An 18,133-nucleotide genomic window follows, 5' to 3' on the forward strand; every position below is an offset into this window, starting at 1 on the left:
ACTCCCTCTTAAATATAGCCAATGAACTGGCCTCGACTACCCTCTGTGGCAGGGAGTTCCAGAGATTCACCACTCTCTGTGTGAAAAAAGTTCTTCTCATCTCGGTTTTAAAGGATTTCCCCCTTATCCTTAAGCTGTGACCCCTTGTCCTGGACTTCCCCAACATCGGGAGCAATCTTCCTGCATCTAGCCTGTCCAACCCCTTAAGAATTTTGTAAGTTTCTATAAGATCCCCTCTCAATCTCCTAAATTCTAGAGAGTATAAACCAAGTCTATCCAGTCTTTCTTCATAAGACAGTCCTGACATCCCAGGAATCAGTCTGGTGAACCTTCTCTGCACTCCCTCTATGGCAATAATGTCCTTCCTCAGATTTGGAGACCAAAACTGTACGCAATACTCCAGGTGTGGTCTCACCAAGACCCTGTACAACTGCAGTAGAACCTCCCTGCTCCTATACTCAAATCCTTTTGCTATGAAAGCTAACATACCATTCGCTTTCTTCACTGCCTGCTGCACCTGCATGCCCACTTTCAATGACTGGTGTACCATGACACCCAGGTCTCGCTGAATCTCCCCTTTTCCTAGTCGGCCACCATTTAGATAATAGTCTGCTTTCCTGTTTTTGCCACCAAAATGGATAACCTCACATTTATCCACATTATACTGCATCTGCCAAACATTTGCCCACTCACCCAGCCTATCCAAGTCACCTTGCAGTCTCCTAGCATCCTCCTCACAGCTAACACTGCCCCCCAGCTTAGTGTCATCCGCAAACTTGGAGATATTGCCTTCAATTCCCTCATCCAGATCATTAATATATATTGTAAATAGCTGGGGTCCCAGCACTGAGCCTTGCGGTACCCCACTAGTCACTGCCTGCCATTGTGAAAAGGACCCGTTTACTCCTACTCTTTGCTTCCTGTTTGCCAGCCAGTTCTCTATCCACATCAATACTGAACCCCCAATGCCGTGTGCTTTAAGTTTGTAAACTAATCTCTTATGTGGGACCTTGTCGAAAGCCTTCTGTAAGTCCAGATACACCACATCCACTGGTTCTCCCCTATCCACGCTACTAGTTACATCCTCGAAAAATTCTATAAGATTCGTCAGACATGATTTACCTTTTGTAAATCCATGCTGACTTTGTCCAATGATTTCACCACTTTCCAAATGTGCTGCTATCCCATCTTTAATAACTGACTCTAGCAGTTTCCCCACTACCGATGTTAGACTAACTGGTCTGTAATTCCCCGTTTTCTCTCTCCCTCCCTTCTTAAAAAGTGGGGTTACGTTTGCTACCCGCCAATCCTCAGGAACTACTCCAGAATCTAAAGAGTTTTGAAAGATTATTACTAATGCATCCACTATTTCTGGAGCTACTTCCTTAAGTACTCTGGGATGCAGCCTATCTGGCCCTGGGGATTTATCGGCCTTTAATCCATTTAATTTACCCAACACCACTTCCCGGCTAACCTGGATTTCACTCAATTCCTCCAACTCCTTTGACCCGCGGTCCCCTGCTATTTCCGGCAGATTATTTATGTCTTCCTTAGTGAAGACGGAACCAAAGTAGTTATTCAATTGGTCCGCCATATCCTTGTTCCCCATGATCAACTCACCTGTTTCTGACTGCAAGGGACCTACATTTGTTTTAACTAATCTCTTTCTTTTCACATATCTATAAAAACTTTTGCAGTCAGTTTTTATGTTCCCTGCCAGTTTTCTTTCATAATCTATTTTTCCTTTCCTAATTAAGCCCTTTGTCCTCCTCTGCTGGTCTCTGAATTTCTCCCAGTCCTCCGGTATGCTGCTTTTTCTGGCTAATTTGTACGCATCATCCTTCGCTTTGATACTATCCCTGATTTCCCTTGTTATCCACGGATGCACTACCTTCCCTGATTTATTCTTTTGCCAAACTGGGATGAACAATTTTTGTAGTTCATCCATGCAGTCTTTAAATGTCTTCCATTGCATATCCACCGTCAACCCTTTTAGAATTAATTGCCAGTCAATCTTGGCCAATTCACGTCTCATACCCTCAAAGTTACCTTTCTTTAAGTTCAGAACAATTGTTTCTGAATTAACAATGTCACTCTCAATCCTAATGAAGAACTCAACCATATTATGGTCACTCTTGCCCAAGGGGGCACGTACAACAAGACTGCTAACTAACCCTTCCTCATTACTCAATACCCAGTCTAAAATAGCCTGCTCTCTCGTTGGTTCCTCTACATGTTGATTTAGATAACTATCCCGCATACATTCCAAAAAATCCTCTTCCTCAGCACCCCTGCCAATTTGATTCACCCAATCTATATGTAGATTGAAGTCACCCATTATAACGGTTTTGCCTTTGTCGCACGCATTTCTAATTTCCTGTTTGCTACCATCTCCAACTTCACTACTACTGTTAGATGGCCTGTACACAACACCCACCAGCGTTTTCTGCCCCTTAGTGTTTCGCAGCTCTACCCATACCGATTCCACATCCTGCAAACTAATGTCCTTCCTTTCCATTGCGTTAATCTCCTCTCTAATCAGCAACGCTACCCCACCTCATTTTCCTTTCCCTCTATCCCTCCTGAATATTGAATATCCCTGGATGTTCAGCTCCCAGCCTTGGTCACCCTGGAGACATGTCTCCGTGATCCCAACTATATCATAGTCATTAATAGCTATCTGCACATTCAACTCATCCACCTTATTACGAATGCTCCTTGCATTGAGACACAAAGCCTTCAGGCTTGTTTTTACAACACTCTTACCCCTTATACAATTTTGTTGAAAAGTGGCCCTTTTTGATTTTTGCCCTGGATTTTCCAGCCTGCCACTTTTACTTTTCACCTTGCTACCTATTGCTTCTACCCTCATTTTACACCCCTCTGTCTCTATGCTCACACATTTAAGAAACCCTTTCCCTTTAACTCCATCCTCCACTATCCCATTTGACACCCCACCCCCCTTATTCAGTTTAAAACCACCCGTGTAGCAGTGGCAAACCTGCCTGCCAGAATGCTGGTCCCACACCTGTTAAGATGCAATCCGTCCCTTTTGTACAGTTCCCCCTTACCCCAAAACAGATCCCAGTGATCTAAGAATCTAAATCCCTGCCCCGCGCACCAGTTCCTCAGCCACACGTTCAGGTCCCGTATCTCCCTGTTCCTGCTCTCGCCAGCACGAGGAACTGGAAGCAAACCGGAGATAACAACCCTGGAGGTCCTGCTTTTCAGCATTTTTCCGAGCTCTCTAAAGTCACGCTGCAGAATATTCATCCCCTTCTTTCCGACATCGTTTGTGCCGAAATGCACTACCACTTCCGGATGTTCACCTTCGCCCTTGAGGATTTTCTGCACTCTGTCCGTGACATCCTGGATCCTGGCACCAGGAAGGCAGCACACCATCCTCGCATCCCGTCTGTTGCCGCAGAAACCCCTGTCCGTACCTCTCACAATGGAGTCTCCTACTACAATGGCGTTGCCTGCCTTAGGCCTTTTTGGTTTTGGCTCAACATCCCTATTCGCATCACAAGCCAGTCCGCCGCCCAGTGTAAACACCTCTTCTGTCCCGACAGCTTCTAAGTGGGTGAACCTGTTCACAAGAGGTACAACACCCGGGGAAGTTGGCATTCCATGCTTCCCTCCCGTTCTCACTGTCTCCCACCTTCTCTCTTCCAGTACCTGAGGTGTAACAATCGTACTGTAGGACTTGTCGAGGAACGACTCCGTTTCTCGGACGAACCGGAGGTCATCCACTTGCTTCTCCAGTTCCCCAACACGGCCCTTCAGGAGCTCTACCTGGATGCACTTTTCGCATTTGTAGCAGCCAGAGGCACCAGCGGTGTCCTTGACCTCCCACATACTGCAAGCATCACACTGAATCAGCTTGCCTGACATCTCCTTCTTTCGTCTCTCCCTCTGCAGTGTTTTGCGTAGTCTCCTCTCCTCAGCCTCCTCTCCGAAGACTCACACTTTACTCACAGGGCACTCTCGAGCCAAAGACTCACACTTTACTCACAGGGCACTTCCCTCACAAGGCCGCTCACTCACTGCCGCTCCCTAAGAGCAGTCTTACTTAAATTGACTGATAAATTGCCTGATTTACCAATTTACAAACCAAATTCCTCAGTTTTCAATTGTTTTCCCAGCACCGACTCACTTCTCTCCTCCCACTTGGGCTAGAGCCAATCAGTCGTATCTCTTGCTAATCTCCTCCTGCTGCTGTTGTTGCTCCCAAAGCTACAGCAGTTCTGAGTCAAGTCTGCCTGTCCTTGACCTGTACTTAAACTGTTTTCACTTCTCTCCTCCCACTTGGGCTAGAGCCAATCAGTCGTATCTCTTGCTAATCTCCTCCTGCTGCTGTTGTTGCTCCCAAAGCTACAGCAGTTCTGAGGATTCAAGGATCAAGATATATGTGGGATGACATCAGGCCCTTGGCATTGTTTCCTGGGATATCAGTATTGGGCAATTCAAATGTACATTGGGAAACACCCTATAAAGCAGAGTGAAAAAAGGAAAAGATTTTTGGCAGGTAGACAAAAGTGCTGGAGAAACTCAGCGGGTGCAGCAGCGTCTATGGAGCGAAGGAAATAGGCAACGTTTCGGCACGAAACATTGCCTATTTCCTTCAATCCATAGATGCTGCTGCACCCGCTGAGTTTCTCCAGCACTTTTGTCTACCTTCGATTTTCCAGCATCTGCAGTTCCTTCTTGAACAAAGATTTTCGGCAGATCTGCTGCCTCACGGCGCCAAAGACCCGGGTTCGATCCGGACCTCAGCTGCTGTCTGTGCGGAGTTTGCACATTCTCCCTGTGACCGTGTGTGTTTTCTCCGGGTGCTCCGGTTTCCACCCACATTCCAAAGATGTATGGTTTGTAGGTTAATTGGCTTCAGTAAATTGCCCCTAGTGTGTAGGGAATAGATGCTTAAGTGGGATAAAGTAGTACTAGTGTACTATGTGTACGACCGTGCCTATGGGCGCTGTCTGTACAGAGTTTGTACGTTCTCCCTGTGACCTGCATGGGTTTTCCCCAGGTGATCCGGTTTTCCTCCCACACTCCAAAGACGTACAGGTTTGTAGGCTAGTGGGCTCGGTAAGATACATCTCCTGGATGAATCAAAGCCTGAGTATCTTTGACTACTTCTGCAATGAGCGGAACAAACAAATGAAGACGCCATCATGGACTCCACCCATCCTCAGCTCATGGTTTAGTTCAATTTAGTTTAAAGATACAACGCAGACAGGCCCTTCGGCCCATCAAGTCTGCACCGACCAGCGATCTCCCTGTACCCTAGCACTATCCTACATATTAGGGACAATTTGCTATTTATTACCAAGGCCAAACAACGTACAAACCTGTACATGTTTGGAGTTTGGGAGGAAACCGGAGCACCCGGACAAAACCCACGCAGTCACGGGTGAACGTACAAACTCCGTACAGACAGCACCCGTAGTGGGGATTGAACCCGGGTCTCTGGTGCTGTAAAGCAGCAACTCTACCGCTGCGCCACCGTGCCATCCATCTGTTGTAGGCCCTGTTTAGTTCTGGCTTCTTCATCTTTCAGTTTGAGGAATGACTCCAACCCAAAATATCCCCGATTGCTTTTCTCTAGAGAAGCTTTTCTCTCGAGAACCTGACCCATTGAGTTATTCCAGAATTCTATGTCTATCTTCAGTGACAAATGCAAGATCTTTGTTTGCAAAATCTGCAATAAAACTTTGTGTAATATTGCCCTTGTGCACCGTTTTAGATGTGGCACAGTTTCCAGCCCACAAGGTGTATGTGGTACATCTGTGCATATTAGTGTAGCATTTGTTTCTTATGTGTAGGAAGGAACTGCAGATGCTGGTTCAAACCAAAGATAGACACAAAATGCTGGAGTAACTCAGCGGGTCAGGCGGCATCTCTGGAGAAAAGGAACAGGTGACGTTTCAGGTCGAGACCCTTCTTCAGACTGAGAGTCTGGGGAAAGGGAAGTGAGTGATATAGATGGTGATCTAGAGAGATATAGAACAAATGAATGAAAGATACGCAAAATGTAATGTAGATCAAAGAAAGGTTGAGCCCACAATGGTCCATTGTTGGCTGTGGGCTAGGTGATAACAACTGTAACTCAACAGGACAGTGAAACTAGTACGATGACTAGGGTGGGTGAGGGAGGGATGGAGAGACTTGATGGGTTACTTGAAGTTAGAGAAATTAATATTCATACTGCTGGGTTGTAAGCTTGCCAAGCTTACCTTTGCTTCAATAGTTGTCAATGAGAGAGAGAAAAAATGGGCCATTGCTCACGATATGAAACGAATGGATACCATTTATTTATCCCAGAGGGAAATTGGTCTGCCACCACTCACCAGTCAAAGTATAGAGTTACAGGACATTGACAGTGCCACAGGATGAGGGATGTATGTGTGTGTGTGTGTGTGTGTGTGAGGGGGGGGGGGGGGGGGGGGGGGGTGGGGGGAAGTCAGTCTACCCCACGAAAAAGGAGTGGGAAGAGTTATGGAGTTTAATATCCACAGGGAAAAAGGATCTCCTGTGGCGTTCTGCCCTGCACCTTGGTGGGACCAAGGCATCTATTGCTGGAGGTGCTCCTCAGGCTGACCAGCATGTCAACTCGAGCTGTAGATCTGCAACAAGAACTAAAGTATAAGCACAATTATGTTGGGAGATTCTTAGCAAGCGACTTACCGGTTTCCTTTCTATAATGTTCCATCCATTTATCAATAATGTTCTTAATCTTCCTGTGCAGGTGCCGCAGAGAACTGATTGTGATATTGGTAGCAGCAAGCCCGCCTCCAACAAATTCCACATTCCGCTGGATGCTGGGTCGCTTCCCGATCTATTAACATAAGCAACGGGAGCAGGTTTTACTTCCATCCGCACGCCTGGTGGCAGATTAACATTTTATAGAGACCAGGCCAGCATCCCCTTATTTCCCCTCCCTTCGTTCCCATTCTGAGTTCCTGCCCCCCATTTCTGCAGCCCCAAAGGAGTGTGCCCCATCTGTCAACGAGCGATGGATGGCATGAGACTGCAAGCAACTGAGGGATTGTTAAGGGTTTGGACACGCTAGAGGCAGGAAACATATTCCCGATGTTGGGGGAAGTCCAGAACCACGGGCCACAGTTTAAGAATAAGAATAAGCCATTTAGAACGGAGACGAGGAAACACTTTTTCTCACAGAGAGCGGTGAGCCTGTGGAATTCTCTGCCTCAGAGGGCGGTGGAGGCCGGTTCTATGGATGCTTTCAAGAGAGAGCTAGATAGGGCTCTTAAAAATAGTGGAGTCAGGGGATATGGGGAGAGGCAGGAACGAGGTGCTGAATGAGGATGATCAGCCATGATCACATTGAATGGCGGTGCTGGCTCGAAGAGCCGAATGGCCTACTCCTGCACCTATTGTCTATTGTCTATTGAAATGGACTCAATCAGCTAATGTCACAAGATGGGTTGAGTTTGAGCGCGAGTCTTGTTTATTGTCACGTGTACCGAGGTACAGTGAAAAGCTTTTGTTGCATGCTATCCAGTCAGTGGAAAGACAATACATGATTACAATTGAGCCGTCCACAGTGTACAGATACATTGAGTATAGATTTAAAAGAGCCGAGTGATTTTAATGCGTGATTGCAGATCCACCTCTGTGACCAGCACACAAGGAGTCAGTACCTGAGCTGATGCCTCTGTTGTGAGAGGGGAGGTGGGGTAAAATGGAGCTGGAGGGGGTAAAATCAATGGGTGAAGGGCATTATTGCAAGGGGGGCAGAGTCACAGGGTAGTAAAGGGGCTGCCCCACTGCGGAGACCTAATCTGCCAGTACAGTCGAGTTTGCCCCCGACTCAAACTCGCAGCATGGTCGACACGTGGTCCCTGGAGGTCCTATGAGGTCACTGGAACTCTCCTTCATGCTCGAGGGAAGTTCCTGAATACTCGCGGCCTCAGCTAGGTTGGGGGAAGATTTCCAGCATGTTGAAGATTTCCAGCATGGTTCTTTTGAACTGGTAATGCAGTGGAGTGGGGTCGCTATGTAGTTACAGGCAGTCGAGGGCAGCCGTAGGCAATCTACTTCACTGACCGGGCATTTTGATTGGCTCATTGGAGTTTGCAACGTGTAAAAAGAGTTGAGATACAGTATTATAATTTTGCTGCATGACATTGTGGTATATATCATGTCTTGATTGGTGAATATGTTTAGTTTGTGGCTTTATTTGATGCAGAAATAATATGTGAATGCTTCATTGAGCATAATTCCGACTGGTAACTACACACTTCGTCCAAGCACATTATCGCACGCGTCATGCAAGCCATCTTAAATGACCACCTAAACTGTGATTTGGCAACTTAAAATGCTGCCAAGGTTGCCCGGCTGACAAGAAAGAAAAAAAAATAAGTGAGAGCCCTGCAAGGTGTATAATATTTTTGACACTGTCATAGGCCTTTCTTACATATGCTGTCATAATGCACTGTAGTCTCTAAACAACCCTTCAGTAATTTTCCTTGCCCTCCATTTCAGAATAATAGTGTTTTCAGCCAATAACTAGACACTAGCACTGGCAATAAATAAACACATAAATAAATAAAGTGCAGCTTTCCAGCCCCTTATCTCATTGGCCATGCTCGGCTGCAAATAGCTGTCAATCTGGTGGACCATCTTCCTCTAGTCGTGGGGGTGGGGGATTGGAGGGGGGGGGGGGGGGGGGGCTCACAAGAGGAACAGCTTAGGGTCTCTCTTCATCTAAATCCGGCCCTGGGACTACCTAAAATTAGAGGTCAATGTTCATACCGCTGGGGTGCAAACTGCCCAAGCGAAATATGAGGTGCTGCTCCTCCAATTTACGGTGGTCCTCACTCTGATGGAGTAGGCCCAGGACAGAAAGGTCGGATTGGGAATGGGAGGGGGAGTTGAAGTGCTGAGCCACCGGGAGATCAGGTTGCTTAATGCGGGCCGAGCGGAGTGATCATTATCCTAAACTAGGTTTCAAACCTCTCCCCATCTCCAAGGGTCTCTATGTCTCCTTTCATAGTTCCACCTTGCCTCAAAAGCTCATCTGTTGGAACCGTCCTCCTGATTATTAATCATCTCAATATTCCAATGTAGTCGAGCCAATCCCCCTCATTCTCTTCTCCATTAAGCTGAGGACATTCAAAAACGCTACTGCTGTTGTCCTAACTTTCATAATGTCCTATTCATTCATCACTTCAGTGCATGCTAACAACCTTCAGTGGCTCCCAGCCAACCAATGCCTTATCATGAAACTCTCACTCTGTTTGCAAATTCCTCTGCTCTTTCTGACCATCACTGTCATTCACCTCATCCCTTCAGAAAATCTGCTCTCTTCCAATTCTTGGCTTTTGAACATTGCCATTTCTATTAGCACTACTGCCAGTGTCATAGTCTTACAGTGTGGAAACAGGCCCTTCGGCCCAACTTGCCCACATGTCCCATCTACACTAGTCCCACCTTCCTGCGCTTGGCTCACATCCCTCTAAACCTGTCCTATCCATGTACATGTCCAAATGTTTCTTAAACATTGCGATAGTCCCTGCCTCAACTACCTCCTCTGGCAGCTTGTTACATACATGTGTGAACAAGTTATCTCTCAGGTTCCTATTAAATCTTCCCCCCCCACCTTAAACTTATGTCCTCTGTTTCTTGATTCCCCTACTCTGGGCAAGAGACTGTGCATTTACTTGATCTATTCTTCCCATGACCTCTATAAAATCACTCCTCATCCTCCTGTGCTCCAAGGAAGAGAGTTCTAGCCTGTTTAACCTCTCCTGACAGCTCAGGGCCTCGAGTCCTGGTCGACGTCCTAGTAAATCTTCTCTGCACCCTTTCCAGCTTGACAACATCATTTCTGTAACATGGTGGCCTCATGCCTTCAGGCCTTAAGCTCTGAAACTGCATCCCAACACCTATTGAACTATCATTCCTCCATTGATGCATCTTACATCCACTTAATCTGACAATTTTAGTCCCACCTTCAGTCTGAAAAGGGCCCTCATCTGAAATGCCACCTATCCATGTCCATCCTCCAGTGAGGCTGCCTGACCTGCTGAGTTACTCTGGCACTTTGTGTTCCATGCAAGATTCCAACATCTCTGCAGTTCCTTGCATCTCTCAAACCATATGTTTGACCATCTCTCTCCATGCCTCCTCACGTGACTTTCCTACAAAGTGCCTTGTGATGGTTTTACCGTTCAAGATCTCCATTTAGATGGAAGCGTTTGTTGTGTGCCACAGAGCAGGTGGTATGAAATGGCGAAACAATCTAACAGAGTTGCTGTTGAACGGCCAAAATGCAAAATGGTGGCACAGTAGCCTGGGTCTGAAATGAGCAGGGCATGTCAAGGAACCATCTGAAGCTAGATAATTGCAGAATAGAAGCAGTTTGGAGAAGGCATGGGTTTGTACAGGTGGTGAGTGCAGTCTGTGAGGGGTGGGTGGTGCAGAAGTCTCACCGTGTGAAACTTGGGAAAATGAGCCCTGTGTTAATTAGTCACGTTTAGTTTAGGTTCGTTTATTGTCACGTGTACCAAGGTACAGTGAAAAACTTTAGTTGTGTGATAACCAGTCAGTGTACAGATATTACATGATTACAATCGTGCCATCCACAGTGAACAGATACATGATACAGGGAGTAAAGTTTTGGTCCGATCAAAGAGAGTCTGAGGTAGATAGTAGCTGAGGACCGCTCTCTAGTTGTTGGTAGGATGGCTCCAAATGGGTGCAACACCTCATTGTCGATATAAGGTAGGCAGGAAGTGAAGATTGTGTGAAGCATGTGGACTGCACCTTTACCCTGTGTTTTGCATGGATAATGCACAGTACATGATAGACCTTGAACTGCTCCTGCCTGCAAACCCAGCTTGCCAGCCTCCCTCTCCCAACAACTGTGCAACACTTCATTAGTACAGGGGTTGTGGGGAGGAGGCAGGAGAATGAGGTTGAGAGGGAAAGATAGATCAGCCATGACTGAACGACCACAAGTAGACTTGATGGGCCGATTGGCCTAATTCTGCTCCTAGAACTTACAAATATATGAACTACAGGACTTACTGGCGGCGTTATGGAGCGCTTGTCCTTTGGTCTTACTGGAATCATTGGCATGATAGACTTGGCGGCTAGCGATGTGAAAGGTAATTCAGTCATTAGCTCACCCTAAAATATGCAGAAAAATGGAATTTATTGCAGCTACAGCACTGATGTACACTATCAAATACATCTCAGTTTGGATACAGTCTATATTATCTTCATGTTGCTAGTGAATAAAAACATTAAAATCAAGTAGTAATTCTGCTCCACTATGTTTAGTGTAGTGTAGACATACAGCGTGAAAACTTTGCCTACCGAGTCCGCGCCGACCAGCGATCCCGCGCACTATCACTATCCTGACATTATCCTACACACGAGGGCCAATTTACAATTTTACCGAAGCCAATTAACCTACAAGCCCGCATGTCTTTGGAGTGTGGGAGGAAACCGGACCAACCGAAGTAAACCCACGCGTAACAGGGAGAAGGTACAAACTCCGTACAGACAGCACCCGTAGTCAGGATCAAAACCGCTACTCTGGCGCTGTAAGCAACAAACTCTACCGCTCTGCCACTGTGCCGCCCCTTCTGACTTGATTTACTAATTTTGTTATTTTTTTTTTTTAATAATCTTTTTATTAGAGGCAGGTACATATCATATTAAAAACATTTCATGTATATCATTCCTACATTACTAATATTATCAATTGATATTAATTCTGCTTCCAGTATTTTTTTTTAATATATAGATAGAAAATAAGAAAGAGAAATAAAAAAAGAAAAAAGTATAATAAAGAAGAATGGAATAATTTACTAAAAATACAACTTTGGAGATAAGTTTGTAAATTATAAAGTATAACTTTTCATCTGATCCTTAATTCGAGTTTCAGTCAGGTTCACGTGATTTACTAGTGTGTGTTATCTTAAATATCAACCTCTATCCTCAAGAGGCTATTTGGTTAATCAGATTATATATTTTATTAACAAATAAATTGGAAAATGTGTTCTTGATACAGACTCATATGGTGTATACATGCAAGGATGTTTCTTGTTAAATGTTGAGGAGCAGTCTGTGTGGATGTGAGGGGAATGTAAGAGGTTACCCCTTAGGTCCCTATTAAATCTCCCCCCCCCCCCCCACCCCCCTTACCTCAAACCCATGTCCTGCCCATTTTAAAATGTGGGATTAGAGTCTTTGATCAGCACTTACCATCTCGTCAGGCCGTGGAGCAACAATGTCTGGCAGGGGACCAAGGGGAAAGCGGATGTACTCATACTGCCATTTGTAGGTGAAATTGATTGAGTATTGCCCATTGATCCTCACAGAGATGTAGTCATTAACCTGCAGCCAAGGGACAGATGTGATACATTCACATGTAATGGAACATAATAGTAATAATATCAGCGATCATAAACATGGCCAGTATTTCTCCAGGTGTAAGAGGAGAAGTGGCGCCGCTGCCCAAGCAGCTCCTGCAGTCCGTCTGTCTTTTTCTTTTTGTTTTGTTTTCTCTTGTCTTGTTGGACGTTTGTTTTAGTTTATTTTTAGTTGTGTATGTGTGGGGGGGGGGGGCACGGGGAAACTTTTTCTAGTCTCTTCCTTCGGGGTTTGCGACCTTTTCTTTGTCGGATCCCCCATCTCCGTCTCCGTCTGCGCTGAGGCCTAATCGCGGAGCTGGCGGCCTCCAACTGGGACCGACCTCGAGGTTCCGGAGGCAGAGCCAGAACTCGTCATCGTGAAGCTGGCCAACTTCGGGGCTGCGGTGGAGACCCGACTTCGGAGCCTCGCAGGCTTCGGCCTCGGGCCCAGTGGACGACAACATCGGGAGCTCGCAGGTCACAGGTTGGTGACCCATTCTCCGGAGCTCCCGCAACAACAGCTTCGTCCGCTGGACTGGAGGGTGGCAGCTTCGTCCGCCCCGGGCCGCGGAGTTTGAATCGGCCCGTTCGCGGAGCTTGGATTCGGGCCGCGGGACTTACCATCACCCGGCGGGGGGCCTAACACCGGAAGCCTGGATCGCCTCAACGCAGAGGGAGAACAAGGAAGGAAGAGACAAGGACTTTGAGACTTTTGCCTTCCATCACAGTGAGGAGGTGCCTGGTAAGACTCACTGTGGTGGATGTTGAACTGTGTTAAGTGTGTGTTCTGTTATTTTATTCTCTTTCATGACTGCAAGGCACGCAACTTCGTTCAAGCTAAAAGTTTGAATGACAATAAAGGACACTTTAATTTTTTACTTTACTATCAAGTTATTTTTAAATAATCTCTCCAGGAGCGGGGTTTGTAAGATACATTGAGCAGTAGTAGAGAATTCAGGAAGAGATGTTTTGTGTAGAAACACGTCTTTTTTTTTAAGATCAGGTTTACCCCTAATTGAGTAGGAAGGAACTATCTTTACACCGAAGATGCTGGAGTTACTCAGCATCTCTGGAGAAAAGCAATAGGTCACATTTGGTTCAGGCAGCATCTCTGGGGGAAATGAATAGGTGACATCTGAAGCGTCTGAAGAAGGTTTTTGACATGAAACGCCACCTATTTCTATTCCTTTTCTCCAGAGATGCTGCCAGGCCCACTGAGTAATTCCAGCATTTTGTGTCAAACCGCTAATTGACAACAGTAGCAACGTCAGAAGTCTCATTGACAGACATAAAGAGAGTAGACATAAATGGGACTTCATCCAGTTGGCAACCTATAATGAAGTGATAAGTGCTGGGGCTTCAAAGTCTACAACTCATTCGACTGACGTGGGTGAAGGCATGGCTGGTGCGATGGCTACATTTGCCGATGTCACAAGGATAGGTAGGAAAGTGAGTTGTGTAGAGGACACAAGAAGACTTTTAAATCATTTCTTCAGGAGCAGTGTTGGGATATAATGAGGAGCAGTGGAGAATTCTGGAAGGGTTGCTTTATGTCAGTTAGACGAGTAGGAAAGTATAACGTGGGAAGTGTGAAATTGTTGGGAAAAATAAATAGAAGGGTCTAATTCAAACTGTGAGAGATTGTAGAGGGATCTGATTGTCCCACTGCACGTACTGCAAAAATAAACATAGAAACATAGAAAATAGGTGCAGGAGTAGGCCATTCGGCCCTTCGAGCCTGCACCGCCATTCAATATGATCATGGCTGATCATCCAACTCAGTATCCTGTACCTGCCTTCTCTCCATACCCCCTGATCCCTGTAGCCACAAGGGCCACATCTAACTCCCTCTTAAATATAGCCAATGAACTGGCCTCAACTATCTTCTGTGGCAGAGAGTTCCAGAGATTCACCACTCTCTGTGTAAAAAATGTTTTTCTCATCTCGGTCCTAAAGGATTTCCCCTTTATCCTTAAACTGTGATCCCTTGTTCTGGACTTCCCCAACATCGGGAACAATCTTCCTGCATCTAGCCTGTCCAACCCCTTAAGAATTTTGTGAGTTTCTATAAGATCCCCCCTCAATCTTCTAAATTCTAGCGAGTACAAGCCAAGTCTATCCAGTCTTTCTTCATATGAAAGTCCTGACATCCCAGGAATCAGTCTGGTGAACCTCCTCTGTACTCCCTCTATGGCAAGAACGTATTTCCTCAGATTTGGAGACCAAAACTGTACGCAATACTCCAGGTGTGGTCTCACCAAGACCCTGTACAACTGCAGTAGAACCTCCCTGCTCTTACACTCAAATCCTTTGAATGCTAACATACCATTTGCTTTCTTCACTGCCTGCTGCACCTGCATGCCTACTTTCAATGACTGGTGTACCATTAAATGAGTTAGATGCGGCCCTTGTGGCTAAAGGGATCAGGGGGTATGGAGAGAAGGCAGGTACAGGATACTGAGTTGGATGATCAGCCATGATCATATTGAATGACGGTGCAGACTCGAAGGGCCGAATGGCCTACTCCTGCACCTATTTTCTATGTTTCTATGTTTCTAAATGCAAGTACTGCAATTAATTAGCACAATTCTCAGAATGTCATTGTTAATTGATTGAAGAGTTGGTAGGAAGGTTATGCTTTACTTATATGGGTTATTAGTGATATCACGCGGGCGGGAGCACCGTGTACATTATTGATCTCCAGAGGATGTTGGAAGCAGACTAGAAGTTTACTAGGTTAATACTTGGAAGGAGGTGGGTCTTTTACAAGGAACAGTTGGACGGGCTAGAATTGTGCCTGCTGGAGGTTAGCAGAATGAGGGAGGACCCGATTAAGAGGTGTAAGAGGTGCATTGACAGAGTGGATATGCAGAAATTATTTCCATTAGATTTTAGACTTTCGGTTTTAGAGATACAGCGTGGGGACAGATTATTTGGCCCACCGAGTCCGCGCCGACCAACGGTCCACATGCACTCGCACGATCCGGCACCCTAGGGACATTTTTATAGTTTTACCAAGCTAATTAACCTACAAACCTTTACGTCTTTGGAGTGTGGGAAGAAAGCGGAGCTCTGTTTAGTGCTGTTTTGCTGCTCCTCACCAAACTCAAGGACTACGTTATAACCAATTGGAAAATATTATCAGCCAATTGCTGTCTTGCTATTCTTAATGAGATCAACCTGTAGGTGCCAATGGGACATTAGTTCTTGGTGCAAATTCCGTGACTTTCATTCGTTACAAGTTCTCGGCTGATTAAGTTTCCTTTCATCTTTAGATCCGCTTTCACCCCCATCCCCAGCTGCTCCTATCACCCTCCATTGACCTACATGTCCCCTCAGCCCCTTTTCACCTTTTTGTCACCCACCACCTCCACCCATATCCATGGACTCCTGTTCAAGAAGGTACTGCAGATGCTGGAAAATCGAAGGAACACAAAAATGCTGGAGAAACTCAGCGGGTGCAGTCTGAAAAAGGGTTTCGTCCCGAAACGTTGCCTATGAGAAGAACTTTTTTCACACAGAGAGTGGTGAATCTCTGGAACTCCCTGCCACAGAGGGTAGTCGAGGCCAGTTCATTGGCTATATTTAAGAGGGAGTTAGATGTGGCCCTTGTGGCTAAGGGGATCAGGGGGTATGGAGAGAAGGCAGGTACGGGATACTGAGTTGGATGATCAGCCATGATCATATTGAATGGCGGTGCAGGCTCGAAGGGCCGAATGGCCTACTGCTGCACCTAATTTCTATGTTTCTATGTTTCTATGTTTCCTTCGCTCCATAGATGCTGCTGCACCCGCTGAGTTTCTCCAGCATTTTTGTGTACCTTCCATGGACTCCTGCCTTTCCCTTCTGCCTCCCTATCCTGGCTCCATGCTCATCACAGCCTCGGGTCTGCTCCCCTCACAACCCTTGCCTTGAGCCTCCGCATCCTTGTCCCTCAGTCTTCGTCTGCCCCTCCCTTGAATCTCCCTTGGCCTTTTCCTTAGTTTTACCCCCTTTAAAGCTTCCCCCTCGCCTTTATTGTTCTCCCTTGTTTGCTTCCCCCCTCAGATTTAAACCTTGGTCTCCATGTCCCTAAAGGGGCTGTCCCACTTGGGCGACCTAATTGGCGAGTTTAGAAGAGTTTGAAAAAATGACATGTTGAAGACCTCCTTCGACTATGTTGAAGACCAGCTTCGACTAGCTACGACTAACTTCGGGAAAATTGGACACAGAATAGTGGAGAGTGAAGACAACCTCCTTCGACCTCCCTTCGACTATGATGAAGACTATCTACGACTACCTTCGACTATCTTCGACTACCCTCGATTACCTACGACTAACATACTACGACCTACTACGACTAAACCTACGAGTAAAATAAATATCGATTTTTTCCATGGCGACCTTTTTTTACTCGCGGGCATTTTTTGACATAATGAAAAAAACGCCGCAACCTAGCTGAGGCCTCGAGTACGCGGAGACCACTCTCGAGCATGAAGGAGAGATCACTCTCCTTCATGCTCGAGAGTGGTCTCCGCGTACTCGACCTCCTACTAGAAGACCTCCTACGACCTTGTGTCGACCATGCTGCGAGTATGAGTCGAGGGCAAACTCGTCAGAACTCGCAGATTAGTTCGCCCAAGTGGGACAGCCCCTTAAGGAATGCTTGTGGGTGGCACGGTGGCACAGCGGTAGAGTTGCTGCCTCACAGCGCCAGAGACCCAAGTTTGATCCTGACTATGGGTGCTGTCTGTATGGAGTTTGTACGTTATCCCCTGTGACCTGCGTGGGTTTTCTCCGGATTCCTCCCACACTCCAAAGACACACAGGTTTGGAGGTTAATTGGCTTGGTAAAATTGTAAATTGTCTCCAGTGTGTGTCGGATAGTGCTAGTGTGCGGGGATCGCTGGTCGGCGCGGACTCGGCAGGCCGAAGGGCCTGTTTCTGCGCTATATCTCTAAACTAAACTATGAGCAGTACTAGAAGCCAGGCATCCTCCCTGGAACAGCAGAGTGCACAATATCCTCCAGCTTCCCCATTAATACTTACATTTGTAAATCTTATTGTCTGAAAGTTTTGTCTGAGACTCTGCAAGAAAACGTACCTGCACCCAAATCGGCTCCGGAAGCTTTCCTCTCTTTGGCCAATTCCAATGTTTCATTGAAATTTTATTTTCATCTATCAACAAACCGCCCTCTTCATGGTACAGCAGGACCTTCGCCTTTCTAGGAACAGAAGAAGCAATTAGAGACAATTTCATTACAAACTTAGAATCACAACATTGAAGGAACCTGTTTTGCCTGTCCTGCCCTTCTCTTTCAAAGAGTTATTGAAAGAGGCCAATTCTCCTCTTCTCTCCTCACGGCTCTGCCAGTGGTCCCTGGTCAAGTCACAGTCATTCATTCATTCATCATCGTTGAAAACATTAGTGACGCAGTGGTGCTGGTTTCCGACGGGAACGGTGACGGACGCTCCACACTTCTCTGTCCTCCAGTTCCTGCGGACCTCCGCCGCTGGAAGTCTAGGATTTTGGTGTGTGTGTGCTTTATCATTGTTCCTTACAATGCTACGTACGACAGTGATCGCAACTTCTACTGAAGTGTGGATGGCCGTTGGCTCGCTAGAAGCTCATCCGCCCTTTGACAGGTCCTGCTGGGGCTGGGGGTCCACAGACCCCTCCACATCTAGCAAACCAGGTGGGGGAGACGGTTTAGTCGCCGAAAAAATCGCGTAAGTGGGACAGTTCCAACTCAGCGGATCAG

General features: G+C 46.4%; 1 protein-coding gene across 1 annotated transcript in view; it reads right to left on the reverse strand.

Moving 5' to 3' along the window:
• Positions 1 to 18,133, reverse strand: part of c21h3orf20 (chromosome 21 C3orf20 homolog) — a 106,003-nt gene that overhangs the window by 57,843 nt on the left and 30,027 nt on the right. Inside the window, exons 10-13 of the mRNA XM_033039318.1 lie at positions 17,476 to 17,596; positions 12,244 to 12,375; positions 11,059 to 11,160; positions 6,691 to 6,841 (exon numbers count right to left, since the gene is read on the reverse strand). Coding sequence (XP_032895209.1) covers positions 6,691 to 6,841; positions 11,059 to 11,160; positions 12,244 to 12,375; positions 17,476 to 17,596 — 506 coding nt within the window. The remainder of the gene's footprint in view (positions 1 to 6,690; positions 6,842 to 11,058; positions 11,161 to 12,243; positions 12,376 to 17,475; positions 17,597 to 18,133) is intronic.

The sequence above is a fragment of the Amblyraja radiata genome, chromosome 21 (genome assembly GCF_010909765.2).
Source record: "Amblyraja radiata isolate CabotCenter1 chromosome 21, sAmbRad1.1.pri, whole genome shotgun sequence".
Classification (NCBI taxonomy): Eukaryota; Metazoa; Chordata; class Chondrichthyes; order Rajiformes; family Rajidae; genus Amblyraja; species Amblyraja radiata.